The 22,041-nt window shown below is 42.9% G+C and overlaps 1 protein-coding gene across 1 annotated transcript; it reads right to left on the bottom strand.

The window, feature by feature from the left end:
* Positions 1–1,379: 1,379 nt before the first annotated feature.
* On the bottom strand, positions 1,380–14,192 carry CAVIN2 (caveolae associated protein 2). Its single transcript, XM_002712352.6, has 2 exons — positions 13,550–14,192; positions 1,380–3,740 (listed from the first exon to the last, which is right to left on the bottom strand). The coding sequence occupies exons 1-2, from the start codon at positions 14,030–14,032 to the stop codon at positions 2,949–2,951; spliced, it is 1,275 nt and encodes a 424-aa protein (XP_002712398.1). The 5' UTR covers positions 14,033–14,192; the 3' UTR covers positions 1,380–2,948.
* Positions 14,193–22,041: the final 7,849 nt, after the last annotated feature.

Below are 22,041 nucleotides of genomic sequence, written 5' to 3'. Positions count from 1 at the left end.
TCCAATACAAAATCACTTAGATTTGGGCTTCAGGGCAGTAAACAAACTTTCGAGCAGGAATTAACTGGGTTTGGGCATTAGTATCTTAATGTAGGAAATGACTTTCCTTATAACCTTTACTTACACTGGCAGCTTGGTTCTGTCAAAGGAGCTTCTAGTTTCCTGACAGCAGGCTAAACACCACGAGACTCAAACTTCGCTCTTCTAGATGGACACTGCTAAAAGCAGAAATGTGGATTTCTCATCATACAAGAAATATCAATAAAAATTCTTTGTTTGGTCTTAGTATGGATCTTTTATTTTAATGTATAAAAGAACCAGTAACTTATCCATATACTACATTCCTAAGTGGAAAGAGGAAAATACGACTGTTGAAACACATATCTATGTATTTTTAAAATAAATCTTATAGAGAAATGACAATTTTGCCATTTTTCTATGAGATTTGTGCTCTGTGTAAAAGCTGCTTCTCACTTCTGAATTCTATTTTTAAGATATGGATCTCAGTCCTTATTAATGCACAACTGATCTTTGGGGGAGAACTAATTCAGCTCTTGTGCCCCAGGCACATAAACAATGGGACACTGGATGGGTGGGAGGAAAACATATCTAATCTGGGGACTCACCGGTATGCAAAGACTTCAACAATAATACAGAATAAATAGTTTCCATTTCCACAACTGCTACTCTGTCTAATCCCTACAGTATGTGTTTTCCAACAATTATCTGTTCAATATTCTGTTTTGTTGCTTAGGATTTTAATGCTTGAGGATCGTGTGACTGGCAGTAAAACTTCAAAAGATGCCCGAGCACAGTTTTCCACTGACACGCAACGAGTTTATAGGAACAAATGAAAAGAGCATTTTTGAAGAGGAAGTGTAGACATTATGTTAGCTCTGGGTCTCCCAGCCCCTCCGCTGTGAGAAGTGACAGCAGCTCTGCGGAGGCTGGACAGGCATGCTCTGGGCCTGATTGAAATGAAGTCTTCTACCAAGTTCACGGTGCTGCAGAAGATGAAGGCTTATGAGCAGGAAGAAACTGAATGTACAGCTCGATGTGTTCCCATTCGCAGGACCCTTTAAGGTATCATCAGGTCTGGTACAATGCAATAAAAATGCAGATGGAACTATCAGATTCATCAAGTTGCTACAACAAATTCAGATGCTCCCCAGAGCTGGCAAAGTGATGTCAAGAAAGTTAAACTTGAAGAATGAGACTTGGAGTTCTAAATGAGATCAGGAGAAGAAGAATACACAGTTAATAGGGGAAATCAAGACCGAGACAATCAACATTATTGCTACATTTGGAGGAGAGTTTAAAAATCAATTTGTTTGGCTTGTTCTAAAATTGTTCTGCCAAAAACCTGACAAGATTATGTATTTTTGTGTTTTTTTAATTTATTTAATCTTGAGTACAGCCATTGTTAGTGCAACAAGCTAATATTTTGGGATACATTATTGCAAGAATAAGGACATGACTAAATAAGTTATGCCATTAACACACTTGTTAATCCTATCCCTTTTATTAAAGAAAAAACAATTTGCTAATATTGTCTAGGATTACCTTCATTTGTAAGATTACTTACTGTTGTACACACTAATGGTAGGTAACTGGATCCCTGGGTCAACTGTCCTTAAACTAAAATTTAGTAAAACATTAGCATTTTGCAACTGAAAATATAGACTTTTTTAGTACAATGTTAGGCAGCAGTAAAATTACTCTGAATAAATGTGCATTTATATGTAAAACACTAGCATGCTTTAAGAAGTTCAAAAACATATTAGTGTTGTGTGAAAAGAATATACAAATAAAATATGACATGGAATGAAATTATCATTATGTACAAAAAAGAAAAATAGCATCCCTCCCTTCCCTTCCCAAACTTACAGATGTTAACACCTTAAAAACCTACATCACATCATTTGGGATTTAAGGGGTTATTGTTATTTCAATATGGAAAACATTCCATTAAAGAAAAGTGTGATCCAACTTCCTAAAAAAAGCAGCACATAAGAATTAGTTTTTGAAAATTTATATTCATTCTTGTGTTAAAGAGATGATATCCTTTTGAATTTACTTACAAAATATTTGTAATACCTTTTATTTAAAAATATGTGTAATGTCTTTTATCAGCTTTAACACTGTAAAATGTTTGTTATTTTATTTGAAAATATTATAAGAAAAAGGTTATTGTGAAGGTATAACATACTATTCCAGGACATATGAACTATCTTTAATATTATTATTTAAGGAGTGAAACAGTAAAACTAGCATTCTTTTAAGGGAATAACTTGTTTCTTTGTCTTCATTCTCCCTGGCATTCTGTGTTCCCTGTTTCTCTTATTTCCCAATTTGCCATTGCTCATTCTCTAACTGCCTTGACTTTACCTACAAACCTTACACCCTTAGCTGAAATGGTGCTATTAAGTGAATAACCAACTCAACATTCTCATCTATCTTTCGACCATGCTTTCTTCTTAAACCATACAGTTATGCCTTTAGTGTACATATTTATGTATGTCATATATCACACACTTAAAGAATAAAAGCTGGATTCATAGAGCACGGTAGACGTTCAAAATATTACTGGTATACTATTCAGCATGCTGATTGAGTGACCAAACTATGAGTCACGCTGCACGACTGCTATCTTAACTAGCCTCTCGTTTTTCTGACAAAGCCAAATGGGGTCAGTGTTTTCCAAATGCTTCACTGCTTCCAGGAATCTTGGAGAGAATCTACAGAAGAAGAACCTACGAGCGGATGAGAAGGGGAGCCCGGGACAGACTGTTTTCATGGGATGTGCATGTGGCTACTTCGTGGTGAGCTGCCGCCTGCAGGGTAACACGGTGGTGAGCGAGCTGCGCTGGAAGTGTGGAGGGGCGTGGGTCTAGGCTCTGGCCGCCCCCGTGACCACGAGCCGGGGCTGGGCACCAGGGGCTGGGCCTTCAGGCGGTCTGGTCCACCTGCAGCACAGCAGGCTGCACGGGCTCCTGCTCTGAGCGCTCGGGGTCCTCGGAGATTCGCATGTAGCTACCCTCGTAGTGCGCCTTCTGCGCCTGTTCCAGGGCCACGGACTCCTCCTCTTCATCTTCCAGAATCGTCAAGTCGACGTTGCTGTTCATCCCCGAATTGCTCCCTCCCAGGGCCGCCTTCTCCGCATCCCCTTCTGCGTGCTCCCCTTCGAGCAGCGGGCTGGGGAGGGATGCCTCGGAGAGAGCCTCGGCGAAGCTCTCCTCGTGGTCGTTGGCCGTCTGATCGGCGCTGGGCGCCTCTTCCGACTTGGTCTCATTCTCCGCAGGGCTCTCTCCCTCTCGGACTTTCTTTCGCCCGAAGGACAGGGGCGAGACCTTGAAGGGGGAGCTTTTCCCGGAGGACGTTTTCTGGTGGTTGGAGGTGAGGGATTTCTTAATCTTCTCTCTCCTCTCCACAGACACGATCTTTGTCCCCAGCTTGTTCATTTTTTTCTCGATGTTCTGGCGAGAAAATGCTTTCTTGAGGCTGTCTACTTTCCTGAGGCTGGATCTTTTTATTTTCTCTGCCCTGCTTTCTTCCATCTTTTCGTCGGCGCTGTCTTCCAGGGCCTCCTGGTCGTGGGGCAATTCGTCCTCGGAGGAGAGGTCCACCGTGTGCAAGGTTTCCTCCAGGGACTTGTTTTCATCGGCAGGCTCCTCCTGGCCTTCCGCCGTGCTGGCGACGGGCTCTTTCACAAACACACTGGCGGGGATCTCATTTTCTTCCTGAAGGGATGGACAAACAGCGGTAGGGTTCATGTTAGTAACGCATTTCACCACTAGTCCTGAAAGGGCTGTTAATTCTGGTTGTCTGTGCTTTGCGGGGGACAGGGAGGCGATAGAAACCGAACATGTGTGGCTTCGGTGTTCGCAAAGAGGAAGGAAGAGTTAATTCTAAATTGGTCAAGTCATCCGCCTAGGGCTGGATAAGGCCAAGGGCTGCCTATTGGGAATATCAGGAGAGCAGCTGGCAAATGCTCTATCAGTGGCAGGCAGGGGGAAGTGGGCGGTGACTCAGATCAGGAAGCTGCCTAGATAAAGGAGCTAAAGTAAGTCAGTGTGCTCTGAACCCAGAGGTCCTCTCTCTCCTCCCCTCCTTTGAGGTCAGAGGGCTCCGCTCCTGCCAAAATCCTATGGCAGAAGAGCCTGAAGCTCACACAGGAAGATGAAAAATGAGGCTGTGTGGAAGGGACTGAAAAAAATCAAGTGTAGACATCATGCATAGCCTTAATGAGGTTGCCTCCCCGATCAGATGTCAGAATCTGTTCACCGGTTTTGCAGATGATAGTTGAGAGTAAGAGAAGCAAAGGGAGCCATCCTGGGGACCCACTCAGGAAGCCTTGTGGTTTAGGATATCCTTCGTGGGAGTTGGGAGTTAATAAGGGGAAGGGAGATAGTAAGGTCATTTTTAGAGTAGCTTATCAAGTCTTTATTGTTCGACAGAGCCTCTTTGGGCCAAAACATTGTGGTTCCCACCTCTAGCCAAGAGCGAGGAGAGTCTTAGGAAGTTGCTTCACCTTCCCCAACCTTTTTCCCAGCACATCAGGCCCCCCATTCCCACCCTCACCCCCAGGTTGTAGACACACAGGCAGAGGCAGCCCCTTGCACTTGTCCCAGGGAGCAGAGCCCGAGCACTGTGTCCACTGTGCAAGGGGGGATAGTGCTATAATATGGCTCACTGGGGAGATTTGAATCCAGACAGACTTGGGCCACACAGCAGAAGGACCCATTTGATTTTGATGCTTTTCTTAAGTATTGGAAATTGAGAGCCAGTCAATAAGGCACCTTCACATTTTCGCTGAAGAAGGCACCCTGGTATTGTTGAATGCACAGCAGGAGGCCCGAGTCGCAGTCTCCACTGTGCTACTAAATGGCTGTGCCGCTTTCTGCAAATAACTTAATCTCCTTGGGTCTCAGTTTCTTCCAAATATGAACAAGAGGATTTGACCTAGATTAGCAGCTTTCCAACTGCACACCCGGGGCCACCAGGGTTCTGCCGGCATGCCAGAGGGGACCAAGGCTCCAGATCCACACCCCCACCCCAAACCCCCACCACTCCTGCTACAGTCAGCCCTGATCTTACCTGATTATATCTTGAGCTGCCCAGTAAGCTTAAAAATTAACTGGATTCAGGGCATTTAAAAGTCTGGGTTTTAAGCTTCATGCAAAGTTTACGTTAATGGTAAGAACGTCCCTTCTGGTTTGTACAATTTTGACCGACTGAAAAGTCAATAAAATTGGGTTGTGATAGAAAACCTGCTTTAAGAGTGACTGCAAATTTTTAGCTTCTTGATACAAAGACGAAATGCTTAAAAATACCTCTCTTCACTAACCACTCAGTGGCATCAATTATAGTATTTTTTGAAAGGATACAGCCCTGTGTCTCCCCTCACCCATCTCCCATTAATTGGTCAGAAATAAAGGATAAAATCTTTGGTAGAGGTAAAAAAGCAGAACGTCTGGCTAAATACAATCCTTGCTGGAGTGAAGATAGCGCCAATTCTGTCTCCAAATCTCTCTGCACATCTTTTCATTTTGAATGTCATAGGAAGTGTCCGGCGCCCAGTATGAAAGACCAAGTGCAGCACTGAAAGGCATATAGGGCTGCCACGAGTTGTTTATAATGAGGAATTTTGCAGAGAGCAGCTTTCCCGTGTTTCAGGCGGAAGTTGCCTCTGTGGCACTGGAATGGACTCCCCATGCGGGTGGGTATTTTTGTCTTCCGTATACCGCTGTCTCCCAGCTCGCAGCACTCTGCAGCTCCTGGGTAAATGGGTGCATACTAGGTAAGGCAGATTTCATGGATGCTCTGGGAGGTGGCTGGGGTGGAGACTGTCCCTTCATTGGGCGTATTTGAAGACTACAAGAGAACAGACTTAGTTTTGTCTGGAAGTTTGCTGACAGCTGCTGCCCCTGGGAAATCAGGAGACGGTGAGGCTTACGGACAGTGGTCTCCCTTTCTAAGGACGGGCTTTATTCCCAGGGGGTTGAGCACCACTCCAGGGGGTAGCCTGCAGAAACCACAGGGCTCTAAGGCTTAGTCCAAAGCAAAATTACTTCGGGGCTTTGACAGGAAGATTTGACAGGAATAGCTAGCAGAAAAGGAAGAAACCAAAGGTTTTGTGAAATGCTATTAAAATCCTCAGTGAGGAAAGCAGAAATTCAGGCAGAAGGTTGTAAGATTCAGCCCTGGTGATCTGGGAGAAGGTGTGTCCTGTATGGTCTAGTCTCTCAGGGTAATTAAAAGGTAGTAAGTTCCCTTTCTTCCACCCCAACAAAAGGCAGGCAGGTTACCTGTAGAAGAATTGGACTAAATAATGCGGTATTTTCCCTTGAGTATACATTTTTTTTTATTACAAAGGCATAGTTACTGTTGATCAGTAGCCTCTTTTGTCTCTCTTATCACGTATCCTTTGAGGACAGCTTAGCAGAAAGTGTATTATAAGGTGACTCAGAAATGATGTGTGGTAGACGCATGCTGCATGTGTTGGGGAGAGGAGTGTTCAGGGAAGGGGAGGAACCCAATTGAACTCTTTTGTAAAATGCCAGGGAAATTTATATGAGTGCTCTTTAATGCCAACCATGAAAATAAACCCAGTGGGGACAGAGATAATCCAGAATGAGCTGGCTGCGTCTTTATGCAACTGGAAACAAGTGAGCTATGTCTTCTTGGCTAACTGCTATGCTTCTGCTGTCGCTTTAATGACTCAAGTAGTATTTTATGTTCTGTCTACTGGACAGGGTTTATTCTGTGGCTTCTTTTGGCCACTCTGAGGGCAAACTTTCTCTTTTCACCTAGGAATTGGTGGATGTCCCAGCACATATAAGTCTGCCTCTTCCATCATGGTGGTTTAGAAGCAGAAAGATGTTGATGCTCTGCACAAATCCCTATTCTGTTGTGGTGGGTGGAAATTTCATGAAAACTTCTGATAATGGATGTTCTGTACCTGCTCCCTCCCAGAGGCACCCCGTCTCCCCTGAACATGTGCCCCTTGAGCTCAGCCCTCTCGCACACGTATCAGGTTACACACTTGATGTTTCTCGCACCAACAGGTGAGGCGGCACTGCCACCTTCGGCTCCCTGCTGCAATATTTTCCACCTGCTTCATCTTACAAATTGCAAGAATGATGGCTCTTTCAAGGAGGAGGAGCAAGTGTACACCCTCAGCTGTGTCCCTGCTTAATTCTGCCGGATCCTCAAATGGCTACTTAGGGTTTGTGGCTTCATGGAATGGCACAAAGGATCTCTTGTGGGTTTCACTGCTTCCCTGGGCAGTTTTAACCAGCCAAGGCTCCCAGGAGCAGCTGCTAATTTGCCCTTTGTTTGCAAAAAGGTCCTCGGCTGCCACTGATGCAGGTGTTCTTGGCCTGACCTTTCACAAGGACCCTCAGGAGTCTTTCAAGGGAGGGAAGAATTAAACAGCATACCACACGCACGCATGCTTGTCACATAAAAGGGAACAGGAATGGAAAGAGCTCTGGAGAAGTAGCATCTACGCTTGCACTTTGGCTTGGATGCCATGTATTGATTCTTGAGCACGAACAGTCCCAGTCGTGCACGCAAATACCAACAGGGAGAAACCTGCCAAGGTGTGGGCCGCTCCTCTCAGGGAAGCAGGTCTTTTCTGTGCACATATAGCTCTGCACCTTTTAAAAGAAAAGAGGACCCCATGACGAGCCTTAGAAAGGAAATCCACGTCATTTAAAAGCCTGAATAAAGAGAGAGAAGCTAGCAGTTTGCTTTCCTGTCACTAATTTATCATTCCTATTGTTAGGAGAAAATAACAAAGGATGTCACATTCCCATAGGGAGGTGGTGGCATCCTGGAGGGCTATAAAGACCATAACTTTGTGTCTGTGCAATGTTTCATCCAATAATCTCTAAGTATTAGTTATTAAAATGGAGCTATGCCCACCCGACATTCTGATTTATAGGCCCCTTTGACACACTGATGGCTTTCTCCAGTTCGTGTTTCTGAGGCAAAGATTGCCGAGTGGATAAAGCCATTGATTAGAACTGCATCCCTAAGGCAGCTGTCGGTGGAATCAGCTAGTCATAAGAATAAAATGCATCAGTTATAATCCCTGAGCAGTCTTTCACATTCTGCAGGATTTAAAAGTTTCATTATTTTTCAGTGTTATCAAGGGTTCAATTCTTTTTAAAGATCACACTGGTTAGGTGTGCTTTGTTACACACAAAAAACACAACACAAAACAAAGCCAAAAAACCCCACTGAATTATTTAAAAACTGATGTAGGAAACCTAGTAAACTTGAACTTTACCATCATGGACAATAGTGTTTGTTTAACTCGTTTCACAATTTAATTCTATAATTTCTTTTATTAATAAAATCAAATTTTCCTAGTCACTTTGTTTCTCAGGGCCTCTATTTCTTTGCTACAAAATGAAATTAAACTAAATCATTATTAATTTGCTTTCCAGATCTAAAATATTTGATATGCATGATATTAAGCTTAACCTCAGGAAAAAGAATTTCCAAATGTCAAAAGCTAGTTCATAGTGTACCAGGCCAGATGTGTCTTTTGTAATGCAAGAATCAAAGCTATATGCTCTCTGGGAGAGGTTTGGCCCCACAAGTCAGCTGCCTACATCTGACATCAGAGTGCCTGGGTTCGATTCTCAGCTCCTGCTAGTGACTCTAGCTTCCTGCCAATGTGGAGCCTGGGATGCAGTAGTGATGGTCCAAGTGGGCAGGTCCCTGACATCCACATGGGAGACCTGGGTTGTGTTCCTGGCCTCTACCCTGGCCCATTTCCAGCCATTGTGGGCATTTCAGAAGTAAACCAGCAGGTGGGCTTTCTTCTCTCTTCTCAAACGAAAACAGCAACAACAAAAGGGCAACTTAATAGGACCTGAATTGCCTAAGAGAACATTTTCATTCATTCAATTCAAACAGACAAAATTGAGAAACAATACAAGGGGCGGCATTTACTTGGAAGGGCTACATCTGACAGAGTCTAGACTTTTTTTTAATATTTGAAAGAATGTCATGACTTTTTGGAAGAAATAGTGATAATAATCAGATATTCACTTATAGTGCTGGGGCAGTGCTGACATTCAGTAAATGTAAATAATAATAAGAACTAGTAATTTGTTCGTCTCATAAACCGAAAGGGCAGTGAGTAAGTGAGATACCAAGACCAATATCGGAACCGTTAATCAATATGATAGAAACATGGTGAGTTGCCCAGTAAAGAAGTCCTTGATTATCTGGATCCCCACGCCTTCAAGACTGTACTAATTTACCCATTTTCAGAGCAGTTGCATTGGACAAAATACAGTCTTAAAAAATCAATTTTAAAATAGTCTGAAGCTGTTACACTTTTAGCACTCTTCTGAAATTCTGATCTCATTGAAGGAATCTAAATGATGCATATATTGAACACATTTATAGGCTCAATTCTCCAGGAAATATCTAACCTTTCTTCTTTTTTCACCCAGTTTCACAATTTTATGTGGAGGAAAGTGTAAGCTGTCCATGAGTACTCTCATTTTGTGCCCTGGATTTGAAATCATTCCCAAACTGCTTTTTCAAATAATCATTACTAGAAACTTAAGGGGCAGTAAGTGAGCACCAGGCCTCAGAGCCAGTTACCTCTGGGACTGTGGTCTCTTCAATCAACAAAGGAAATTTGCTCTTAACTGTATAATCACTGACTTTTTGTACAGACTCTATTTTTAGTAAAAGAGAGCCGTGAGTACAGGCAAACTGTTCATCTTAGTCGTTCCTTCGAATTTGCCTTTTGGTCACAAATGCCAATGTGTCTTCTTCCATCTATGCTGGGTCATGTCACAGTATTTGGGGGTTCAAACACTGAGCATAAGCGGTTAACCAAAAATTTTAGCAAGAAAAACTGCTAAATTTAGCTAAGATTTTAAAATGCAGTTTATTGGCCATAGGGAGATGAATGTTTTTTCAGTTTTTGATACTAAGATTACAATTTGAAGTCATTGCCATGGAATTAGGTGCTTAATAGCTACAACAGTGTTGGAAAGTTCAGCACAGATTCAAATACACAGATGACATGTTTTAGATTGGACAAATTAAGGACAAAGTTTGAATTAAAACATGGAAATGAGTATGTCTCCAGGAAGCCAATCCACCAAGCAGCAAAAGCACATCTGTAGAATTTGGAGAATACAACACAGCTACACGCTTACACTTTTCAACATTACAGGGACAGGAATTCTTTGTCTTTTCTGCCCTCCATGTTCTTTGTGTCTAGGAAATAGTTACGTCCTATACACTGTGCAGATCATGCTGCTACTGGAAGGTTCTATGTGGAGCTGATCTTTTGGGCACATTGCTTTGTTTTCTGGAGTTATGACATAACACTGATTTCAATGTGGTGTTAGTCATATAATATATAGTCTGCTGTATGTGTGTTTTAATAAGTCCTAACTCAAAAAGCCCAAGTATAGCTGTTTTGGCATTCAAGGTAGGGTGTGGCCAGTTTTTATTGAAGAGCTATATTTGTTTCTTTTTTTAAAGGTTTATTTATTTGTTTATTTGAAAGGCAGAGTTACAAAGAGGGGGAGAGAAATAGTCTATCATCTATCTATCTATCTATCTATCTATCTATCTATCTATCTCTTTCATTTGCTGGTTCACTTCCTGAAAGGCCACAATGGTCGGGGCTGGGCCAGGTTGAAGCCAGGAGCCAGGAACTCTATCTGGGTCTCTCATGGGTGCAGGGGCCTGAGGACTTGGGCTGTTGCTACTTAGCAGGGAGTTGGAATGCAAGTGGTGCATTAGCAGACAGCTGGGTCGGAAGTGGAACAGCCAGGACTTGAACTGGCACCCATATGGGATGCCACCATTATAGGCTGCAGGTTAACCCTGTGCATGACAACGCTGGACCCCAGAGTCCTATTTCTAAAGAAGCGAAAGTGAAGTCTCTTCATGAGCAAATGAATATCAGATCTGACAAGTGTATTCATCGAACAATTATATCATGCTAGTCTCCCCTAACCATTGTAAGTAAGTGATTTCCTTTATTTCTCACCCAGTTGAAGAGCACGTGCTTTAAAACCACTAGGCATGAGTTTGAACCCCAGCTTCACCACTTGCTTACTAAACTTCAGGGAATACACAAGCATCTTGTACTCTCAACATCCTCATCTACAAATTGGCAGTAAGTGCAGAGAAAGATGTTTGCAAGTGTATTCAGGGTTTATTAAGTGAGGAAACAGACTTGGAGTGGCTACAAAATGTGTCCAAGATCACACAGGTGGTAGATGATGATTACCAACTGAGATTTGGACAGTGTATGTGTATGACTCCAAACTTATTTTCTCAATGACTATATGGGGTTACTCTCGAATACAAATTATTGCCCTACCCATTGTCATAACTGTTACCCCACTGAAGCTCTCACTTTAAGAGCAACATTTCCACTGAGGGCTGCACTTGCATTATTTTTTTAAATAGTCATCTAGCAGTGCCTTGAGAGCTGAGATTTCTAATATCTTGCAGGCTGATAAAGGATCTTATCTGGCTTAAGAAAGGTCCAGTTCCTTACTCTTAGTTCCTGCCTCTTAAAATGCTCCTTAAAAAGTATCCTTGTGGGCTGCTTGCTAAGGAGTCTGCATCCACTTCTTTGGATTCTTTTAGCTTCCACTTTGTTTTTGATCACCCTCGATTCAGTGTTCACTCACTATATGGAGAATTCCTACCGTTCTGGCTGCAATTTCACACCTGTCAGTTCAATGTGACAAACAGAAGACCATGTCAGGCCCTCAGCAGCAGTACGTGCCTTTAAGTTCCCCAACAGTTGTTTTTTAAAATGTCAGATTTACAATTCTTTTCAATTTCTAGTCATATATCTCCCCTCTTCCTCCCCCAACATCTGCAGAACATCCATGGCAAACAAAACAAAAAACAACCTTGACAAATTGTGATTTCCCTTTACTAGATGTTTTATTTCTTTCCCCTTCCTTAACTGAGGGATGAGATGAGAGATAATCTCCGTGATTCATCCTGGGAGGAGGGAAATTTCCTTTGGTGTTTCAGACTTAAACAGGTCTGTGTATGTTTGCTTTTGTTTGGAGATCTTTATTTAATTTAGAAATGCCTGGAGAGCTGAGATTTCTAATATCTTTTCAGCTAATAAAGGAAGGATGTCATATGGCTTAAGAAAGGCCTGGTTACTGTATCTCTTTTTGATTCATCTGGTGCATGAAAAGCTGTTGCATTTGCATGAAAAGCTGAGAAGTTTGCCAGCTGCAAAAGCCCGCAAGGTACACGAGGACATCAGCTGCGTAAACCTTTACAACACTCATGTGCAATTTGATGAGGACAAAAAAGCGTGGAGATGAGTCTTCCCTTTTACGGAGTGGGTAGGAAGGCTTAGGTTTTAACTTGGCAGAGCAGACGCATTTAGAAAAAGAAGGCTCCTTCGGCTTCAGTCCCGATTTCTAAATCTCTCTTGGGGGATGAAGGCTCTCCCTGTGTGCCTTGCACAATCAAACTGTTGGTTATAGCCTCTCTCCTCCATGGCTTTGAAACCCTGTCCTATTCACATGGTCACAAGGAGACAGCCCTGGGGCGGGGAAGGCCATCACTTCCTGGGCTCTGTGCTGGCTGGGTTCCACTGGGCGGAAGGGCTTCCAGCACTAGGAAGGGCTCCCCTTGGATTCACAAATGCCCGCCACTTGGCGGGATCACAGTCCCACACAATCTCCCTGTCCCCAAATAGCCTCTTGCTACATTAATTGCATCATTGATGCATTAAAAACATTAAGTGATCTTTTTATTCTAAGGCAACCAGTTGAAGGAGAAAACATTCAAGAATAGCCTTTGTGATGACAACCGATAACACTCCTTTTATTTTCCCTTATACTTGTGGTCTCTCTGAGCATTGCGGGCATAGCTGATGTTTTTAAAGAGGTATGCTCTGTGTTTTTAGTGTACCATTTGCTAGAAAAGAGCAAGATTGCTTTCTCAAAACAACAACAACAACAACAAAGTAAAAGAACAAAACTAGTTCATCCTTAATGAAATCAATCTTCTATTTGGTTAGTCTTTAAAGCATTGATAGGGCTAGTTTGAACCATTATGAGTTTGAAGTGTTGGTTAAAAAAAAAAATCTCACATGATTACCTCATTCCCACAAAGAGTTAATACACAGCCACTGAATTAATTTGCCCCGTCCAGCTAACAGCTGCAGCTGAGAGCTCCAAGTTCCTAACGCAAAGGGACAAATGTATTTGACTAGGGTGGGTGCGTGCACCTGCACATCTTCCCACTCTATTTGTGTGCATCCAGGTGCTCACTGACAAACGACCTCTGCTGGCACCTGCTTTGGACTTAGACGACGGTAACCTGGGAAATTCCCACTCCCATGGGCAGATTTCACATTCGCCTCTTGCAGGGAGACAAGTGACAATGTCTGGCGTGTGTGATCCCCGACAGGCAGGACAGATGCAGAAAGGATTGTGGGAGCCGGGAGCCCGGAGCTCCTGACTGTTTGGGAGGCCCGGCCCGCGTGTGAGGAGGCGCAGGCGACACTGACCTGGAAGATGAGCACTTTGAAGTGGTTGCGCCGCAGGAGCTGGGCGTGGTTGTTCTCCAGGCGCTTCACCTGCGCGCACTGCCGGTCCATGCGCTCCTTGACGGCGCGCGTGTGGGCGCTGACCTTGCGGGACTTCTCCAGCAGCTTGCTTACTGTGTTGCTGGTGGAGGCCTGGTACTTGGAGAGCTTAGTCAGGTCGTTCTGGATGCCCTTCACCGAGTCCTCCAGGCTGATCTGCCGCTGCTCCATCTTGTGCTGGTTGTCTTGCACGGTGTCCAGCATGTTCACCAGCTTGTCCAGGAGCGTGAGCACCGTGACCGCGTTCACCTGCGAGTTGTCACGGATGGCTTCTTCTGTACTCCCTAAATTCAGGCTGGGGCTCGGCGTGGAGGAGGGCATGGGGCTGGGGCTTGCTGGCTTCTCCTGTCGCATGTCAGAACCCGGGTGCTGGGACTTTTCGGCTTGTGCTGCGTCCTCTCCCATGGCTAGGCAGGAGGGTAACTTGCTTTCCCGCTGGGGGCTTCTTGCTCAGGCGACACGGGCGGCAGTGAGGGTGCAGAAGGAGGCCCTCTGATTTGAGCTCAAAGCACAGCTCTCCAGGGCTGGCAGAGGTTCAGACAGGCAACAACTGGCTAAGCTGATCAGGGGAATTGCATTCCAGCTGCTCTTAAAAGCCCTACTCCACCCAGTGGGAGGCGAAGGTTACAGGAGCCGAGAGCCACTCAGGGTTCAGAAGCACGCACACACTTCCTCGCTGCCTTCTCTTCCTTCACACAGGGCTGCGGATTTAGCTATCTCTTTCCTATGCCCCTTCCCTTTTTAAAATAAGTTCAATACCATATTTCAATCATGACTTCATCTAGAGGCAGAGAAAAACATGCTAACTTGGACCAGCTCCATGGCTTCCAATTGGCTGAAGCCCGTAAACTTTTTCTCTGGCTGCTATGCTACAGACGAAACAGAGTGCCTGTTTTTTTTCCTGGATACAAGCTATTGTAAGGGAAAGTGTTGTTTGCATTTGCCCTAGAACCGACTGATGCCTTGCAGAACACCGGGAGTCCTAACGGGAGGGGTGGGGTCTAAAGGGTACTGGCAGCCAAGTGTGTACTGTTCCTTTCTCATTTGCAGAGGAATGGAAGCAACCCGGAGAGTAACAAGGAAAACAGCCCAATTCTTATTACTCTCTCATTTGGACAAACAAAATAAGAGATTGAGCTTTGGGATGGTTGCTGCTACTGCACATTCTTACCGTGTAATAGAGGGAAAGTTTTTGACATTGACTTAAAAAAATATCTAGAGGGCTTTTCTCTCTCTCTCTCTCTCTCTCTCTCTCTCTCTGATAAGTGAGATTGAAAGAGGAAAGATGAAAAAGTGTGATCTCTTTAAAAACCTACTATGCAGGTTTGTTTTAGCTAATTTTAAATGTGTACTGAGACATTTTCCCAGATGCTCATCTCTGCCCAGCATTGATCGCCACGTGCCCAGAAGGGTGACTCGGGCAGCTGAGTTGTTGTTTCTGAAGCGGTTCTAACGTTTGACATTTCCACATTCCTGCTCAGTGATGTGGCACACCTGTTCTCCAACCTGGCCTTCCTCAGCTGAGCCCCTGGGACTGGGAGCTTATTTCCTAAAACGACTTTACATGCTTGACTTGGTTTTAAATGTATCCAGCCTTTGAAAGAGCTTTCAGGAAGAGGTTTGTCATAGGACTTCTATGAACAGTTCTGAGAAGAGCAAACGCCAGCTCACGTTGGGTCAGGGACTGACAATGGGATGGTGGCCTTCCTCAGTATCAGCCGGTCAATCAGCAGGCCTTTGGTTGTCATGTTGATTGAATCATAAGGATTCCAGCAAAGCTTAATCCAAGACCCTACCCTCAAGGAGTACACCTGCTAGTTAGCAATGAGTGAAAGATATTTATAGAGGCCCCCAATTCTCTCACATAATTAGTGCCCGCCAAACCTACTTCAACTGAATCCTTTCAAAAGGAGGAAGCAAAAAGAAGTAAAATGAGAATTATTAAAATTCATTGGCATAATCAACAATGTTCAGATGGTCAACAATGTGTTAAATATTAGAACAAAGGATGCATCAGGTGTTGATTTTGGGAAACATAATTTTCTAACAAAATTATATGGTATCATGATATAATATTCTTTTACATTTGACTTCTGTGGGCAAATGACAAAAAGTGTCATTATGGCAGAAATATTTGAGGGTTTCATCAATTTTCCAAGAGCCTCTCTTAAATTTTAACATTCAAATCATTCCCTTTTGAAGTACTTCTTATGCCGTCATCCATGTGGATGGTTTCTTCCTCAAATGTTAACTATTCCAGCTGCAGATTCTAATTTGTCAAAGGAGTTGCCTGCGACTGAAGGGCTTCTCTAACATTACCTTCATCAGCTTCGTGATTTCCTGCACATTTTGCAAGATTTGCGATTTCACATTATATTCACTGGGCCCTGGTTTTGCATTGATTTGCACTGATTTAGCATTGCATTGTTGGATATTTACAATCAACTGGATGAGTAGAGACACTAAAGTGATGGGGTGTGAGGTGGGAGAGTAGAGAGGCTCCTTGTTAAACAAGAAGGAAGATTTACATGTGGACTTGTTTATTATTAAAATTAATTTTTATTAGCACAATACAACAGTTATATATTTCTGTGTAACAAGTCAGCCTGAAATTCAGTTGCTTAAAGTAACAATCATTTATCTTGTTGACTCATGATTCTGTGGTTGGCTGGGCAGGGCTCAGTTGGGTGAGTCATCCCTGCTGGGCACACACACTGGTGTGGTTTGGGATAAAGTCTCCAAGATTGCCTCCTTCATATGTCTGGGTCATTAGCTGGGAAAGCTACAACACTGGATGACTCTCTGCCTGATCTCTCTAATAGGGATACCAAGTGTCTTTGCATGGTGCCTCATGGTTCCAACGGCATAGAAACAAAAGCTGCATTATCACTTAAGCCTAGGCTCTGGGACTCTCCTCTTGTCACTTCTCCCCCTTCTGTGCTCCAGGCAGGTCCCAGGCCAAGCTCAGATTCATGGGCATGGGAAACAGACCCCACCTCTTTATGGGAGGAGCAGCAACATCTCATGACAAAGCATTGAGCACATGGGGGTGGTCATCGTAGCCATCTTTGGAACCATCTGCCATAACATGGATATGTTTTTCTTTCAAGACTATCACAGGTAAAGGTGAAGGCTCTTTCTTTGCCCTCTTGTCAGAGGTGACCATTTTTGCAAACTTGGAGTATTCTTTGATGGTTACATTTATGAGTGATAAATTTGTGAATTTTTTTTAAATGTTATGGTACAATTTCCTTTGTTGGAAACTATGAGGACCATCCTGTCCTGTACAAGATAGAAGGTAACTGAGTAATAGACTGACATACTCTAAGGGCAGCAGGAGTTTATAAAGGGAATGCATTAAAGACATTAAAAACAGCTCACTATTGGTAAGTGAAAATTTGAGATAACTTGAGCAATCGAAGTCAGTGTTTAGTTACTCTAAAGTAAGCCCTATTGCTATCTGAGAGAAGTCAGTGAAATTCAGCAATCGTTTCTTAAACTTTTTAAAAAATTAAGTTTAGCTCTTAAATACCATGAAGATCCTTGAGTTTCGATGGTACAGTGGCGGATAAGAAGCTCTTGGAGGGGTTTGAACATGTGAAAGTGACATATTGAAAACTGATAAGCGCAGCAACAACATGCAGGAAGGGGTCATTTGCTTGGTAACATTTGCCGAATGAGAAGAAAGTGCCAGGCCCTGGGGATACAATGGTGACAGCACATGCTTGCTGTCTTTCAAAGCTCTCACTCCAGTGGGAGAATCAGGCAGGTGGACAAGTCCCAGGTGTAGGTACAGGGCGGGGCGCTGAGAGAGACTAAGTGTTGCTGCTGGGGCCCAGCATCATCAGGGGTTTAGTCCTGACAGGGAGTGAGTAGGACCCTCAATCCTTCAGACTGGCCACCAGCTGCCTGTTGCTACCTCAGGGGACACAGAGGTCACTCCAGGAAAAGGTCTACTTTGCCACCAGCTAAGGCATTGTTCTGAAGCTCCATGTGGCTTCACATTCCAAGCCATTAATAAACTTGAAGTCTTGGCTAACCCTTTAGCATAAATCTTAGACCAATTTCCATCTTAGTTGGCTTTTTCTTTGTAGGCTCCATGCAGTAATCCTGGCACACTTCGTCTTAGCTTTAGAAAAGAATGGAAAAAAGAAGAAAGGAAATCCCTCTTCAGTGGTTCAAAGAACAAAGAAGGCTAAGCTGGCTATTCCATAAGCCTTCCTGTGGGTTCCAGCTTGGAGTTGGAAAGCCTTTCAAAGAACCGGTTACTTCTTAGCCGGAGTCAGTTCTAGGATTGTATGAGTATATTAATCACATTACCAAAAGAAAAGTAACGTCATGATGCAGCCTTGTGTCGCATGTCACTAAGTTTGGGGTAGTTTTTGATGCAATGATAGATACCTAGGAACAAGTAGCTTGTGATTAAAATACAGTTCCTTCAAAATTACTGTCAACAGCCTAGGTTTGTTCCCAGAACTCTGTTTAATACTTCATGTCATCAACAGGAGTCACTGTGCACTTACTCCCCATGTAGGACCTTCCGTCCTTAATGAGTTGTACTATGAGAATTAACTTCTAAACTTGTTCTCAAACTGTACTCTATATGTTGCATGTGTGTGTGTGTGTAGGTGCAAACTGTTGAAATCTGTACTTAACATAGAGTTGGTTCTCTGTATATAAAATTAAACAAAAAATGAACAAAACAAAACAAAATACTTCATGTCCATATTACTGCTCTCTAAACTTACCTCCAGAGGTCACATTATGCAACAAAATAATGGACCTTAAGAAAAAAGGAACTCTGAGCTTAGAAGTAAAGCTGGCTGGATAAATCATACTCCAGGATAAAATGAATTGGCAGCAAGGAACGTGGGAGTCGAAGGGTCCTCTGGCTCCACCTGCATGAACTCCACACTGAGTTTTGCAGTGACCATAGACAGAAAGGGAGAGTGCAGCCTGCAGTAAGCCTGGAGGCTTTTCCTCAACCTTTGCTGAGGCAATGGAGACTTGTGTTCTCTTCATTAGAAATATTACTGATGAAAAGCACCTTATTATAAGATGATAATATTTTCCAACCAAGTCTTCCTATAACCCATCCATGTCGTGAGTGTGAAATAAAGCTTTTTCATAATAACACATTTTTAATGAGCTTGTGGAAGATCCCTTATAGGCATAGATTTCAATACTTTTGCACCAAAATAAGCTTTTTTAAAATTTAATTTCCCCATGGGCTTTTTGGAATACCCTCATATTTGATAGCATGAACTTTCAAACCAGACTTCCCAGGTTCAAACCCCAGCACACTGCACAATCTTGGACACATTGCTTTTCGTTTATAGGCCCCAGGTTCTTATTATAAAATGAGGATAATAGTAAGTTGTATCCTTATTGTCATGAATTGTTATGAAGATTAAATGAGTTAATTTGGTAAAATGTACTTGGACTGGTGTCTGGAGCCTGGGAAGTAGCATACGTGTTAAATACAGAAAAAACCTTATTAGTTAAATATCTGTCTGGTTCAACCTCTTAGTCCTGATGATGTGATTTCATCTAAAAATATGCTGATCTCTTGATTGTACGTGCCACATTGTAAGCCAGTACCCCTTCTGCTTTCCCTTTCTACCTTGTTCATTCATGGAGTGCCATGTGGCATACCGTGGGGAAACGTACAGGGTTGCCTCAACCTTACTTGCAGGTCAATTTATCAACTGATTTGAGTAGCTATGGGCTCAGCACAGACTCAGACCCTTAGACAGCATGAAAGAAATTTAAATCAAGGTCTTTGTCCTAGAGAAGTTTAGGTCTTTTGGGAAAAGCAAGATTTACGTACAAGAAGCAATTAGAAGACAATACAAGGCAACACCTAATGAAGTGTTGAAGTTGTCTTTTTCAGCTTCAGGAAACCCCTTATTATCACAATAACCCTTAGCTTTTGCTTTTCTCAATGAAGAGCTCTAAAACAAACAGGAACTAAGGCAAAGAGCCTTAAATTTAGAGAATAATTCAGGAATAATGCTTTTCTTAGAATGAAGTACTTTTCATGTATGGTGTCTCAAGATATTGTAAGACCTTGAAAAACAATATCAGAAGGAAGTGGGTGGGTTTACACTTTTTTTTTTTTCAGGACCAAACTGATGTTTGGGGAAGTCTAGGTTTCTCCCAGAACTGGGAGATGGGCAGATTAATATGGATGCTCTTTTTTCCTGAACGAGATAGCCCTTTTCCAACTCTTTTCTATTTTTTTTTTTTACTTCTTCCATGACATCCTGCTGCTGTTTATTGAATTATTTTTAAAGATTTATTTATTTGTTTGAAAGGCAGAATTACAGAGAGGCAGAGGCAGAGAGAGAGAGAGAGAGAGAGGTCTTCCACCTGCTGGCTCACTCCCAAAATGGCTGCAATGGCCGGAACTGGGCTGATCTGAAGCCAAGAGCCAGGAGCTTCTTCTTTGTCTCCCACATGGGTGCAGAGGCCCAAGGACGTGGGCCACCTGGGCCACCTTCTACTGTTTTCCCAGGCCATAGCAGAGAGCTGGATTAGAAGTGGAGCAGCTGAGACTCGAACCCATGCCCATATGGGATGCCGGCACTGCAGGCAGCAGCTTTATCTACTACACTACAGCTAGCCCGTTTTTTGAATTTTAAATCTCTTCTATGAAAGAGAGTCTAGAGACTCCCTTGGTGACTTATTTTCTTTAACAAGCCTTTTTTCTAAATGATTACTTTTGAGGTCTATTTTGAGATTTGGCTCCTTGAAGTACTATGATGAATGGACATCAAGAAGTCATATAATTTTGTCCCCTATTTCTAAAAAAACAAAAACAAAAACAAACAACAAAATCTTCTTACACTGTCTTAAAAGGAAGTTATATCAATTTGAAAGCTTTAGAGAAGGAAATTCCAAAACCATTTTGGTAACCAAGTCTGTTATTTGTCAGGAAGTTCTTCTTCGTAGATAATTTAAATCCTTATAATAGCAATATAAAACCATTTCCTCTCATTCTGCTGTTTTTTGAGTTAATGAACACCCACATAATGTATTTCTATAAATTACCTGTTAATCATCTGTCTGTAATTTCTACATATTCATGTTAAAATTTAGGATCCTGGATTAAATCAAGGCTATATTTGTACAGAACTCACTGTTATAAATGCATTTTATCAAAAATATTTTGGCAATGCAACGTGTCTCAGCCATAAAATATTTTTGTAGGTAAGTAATGGTGGTAGCCAGAAACATTTGCCTGGTGGTTGACACTTAGAAAGTACTTGAACTCTCTTAAATTATCTCTGAATGTGAAAAATGTGATTGCAAATTCTTCTCCCTCTGGGCTCACATTTGTTGGCTTCCAAAAACTGCTGTGTTACTGGCAGCTATGGCTTTATTCCAATTGAAAAAAAAAAATAAATATTGAGGGAGCCAGAGATCCAGGTAATAAGCACAGGTGATAAGAGCAGAGGGAGTGAGGGTCAGGCTGTGTCCTCACGGGCATGACTGCTTTATTAAAACTTGTTTGGGGGGGTCTCTTTCTAAAACGTTTTTGGGTTATTGCAGAGACATGGTCATAGCGGGCCTGATGGATGTCAACATGATGAACTCTGTTGTAATATAAAAGGAACTTCATGCTTTTAGGTCTTTCCCCACATGTAAAACTGGTCTACTGGATTTCTAAGGCCCTTTCCAGAGATAGCATTTGATAATTTAATGAATTCTTCACCACAGTTTTGCAGAGTAGTTAGTGTAGAGGCAAAGAAAAAATTTCCTTCCCACCCTCTTGAGGTTTGCTGGACTCAACTGACAGTCGGCAGGTGAAATAGGAGAAAAGGTATGTAGATGAATTGATGTGAAAAAGGGGGAAAATCACAGCATGGGGGGAAATATTCACAGGAATACGATTGCTCACTCCCTCCATACTCCCTTCTCTATAGAGCATGCAAAGAATGGGGAATGTAGACACTTTGCAGGGGAATATTAAATGGTTTGTAGGGGAGCTTAATGGGCATGGGAATCATAAAACAGCCTAGGGCAAAGTCCATTGAGTCCATAGAGTCAACAGTGGATTACAAATAATTCTCTATGCAACCAAAATAAAGGACAACGGTGTACGACAAAGTGTGTCCAGGTGAGTTGCCAGATTTCGGTCTCTGCCTGCCATCTGAGCTTCACTGTCTGTTGCTAACGAAACATTCAGGAGAATACCAAGGGCGGCTGGGTGCCTCTTTTGGTAGATCTGTCCAGGTAGATAAGGGAGCTGCAGACAGCCTCTCCCTGTGCAGGTCGGGGAGAAACAAGGGAGGTCAGAGGGGCCTGGATTCAGAGGAAGGGTCTAAGGCTCTCAGTGTGAAGGCACCAGGCTTTGGGGATATCACTGTCTGAGCCCCAACATTAGTATTGTCTCAGATTCTCAACTTTAC

The sequence above is a fragment of the Oryctolagus cuniculus genome, chromosome 3 (genome assembly GCF_051225735.1).
Source record: "Oryctolagus cuniculus isolate XC-2025 breed Fujian yellow rabbit chromosome 3, ASM5122573v1, whole genome shotgun sequence".
In the NCBI taxonomy this organism is placed as follows: Eukaryota; Metazoa; Chordata; class Mammalia; order Lagomorpha; family Leporidae; genus Oryctolagus; species Oryctolagus cuniculus.
The sequence above is the reverse complement of the archived record's forward strand: the minus strand, read 5'-3'. Positions and strand labels throughout refer to the sequence as shown.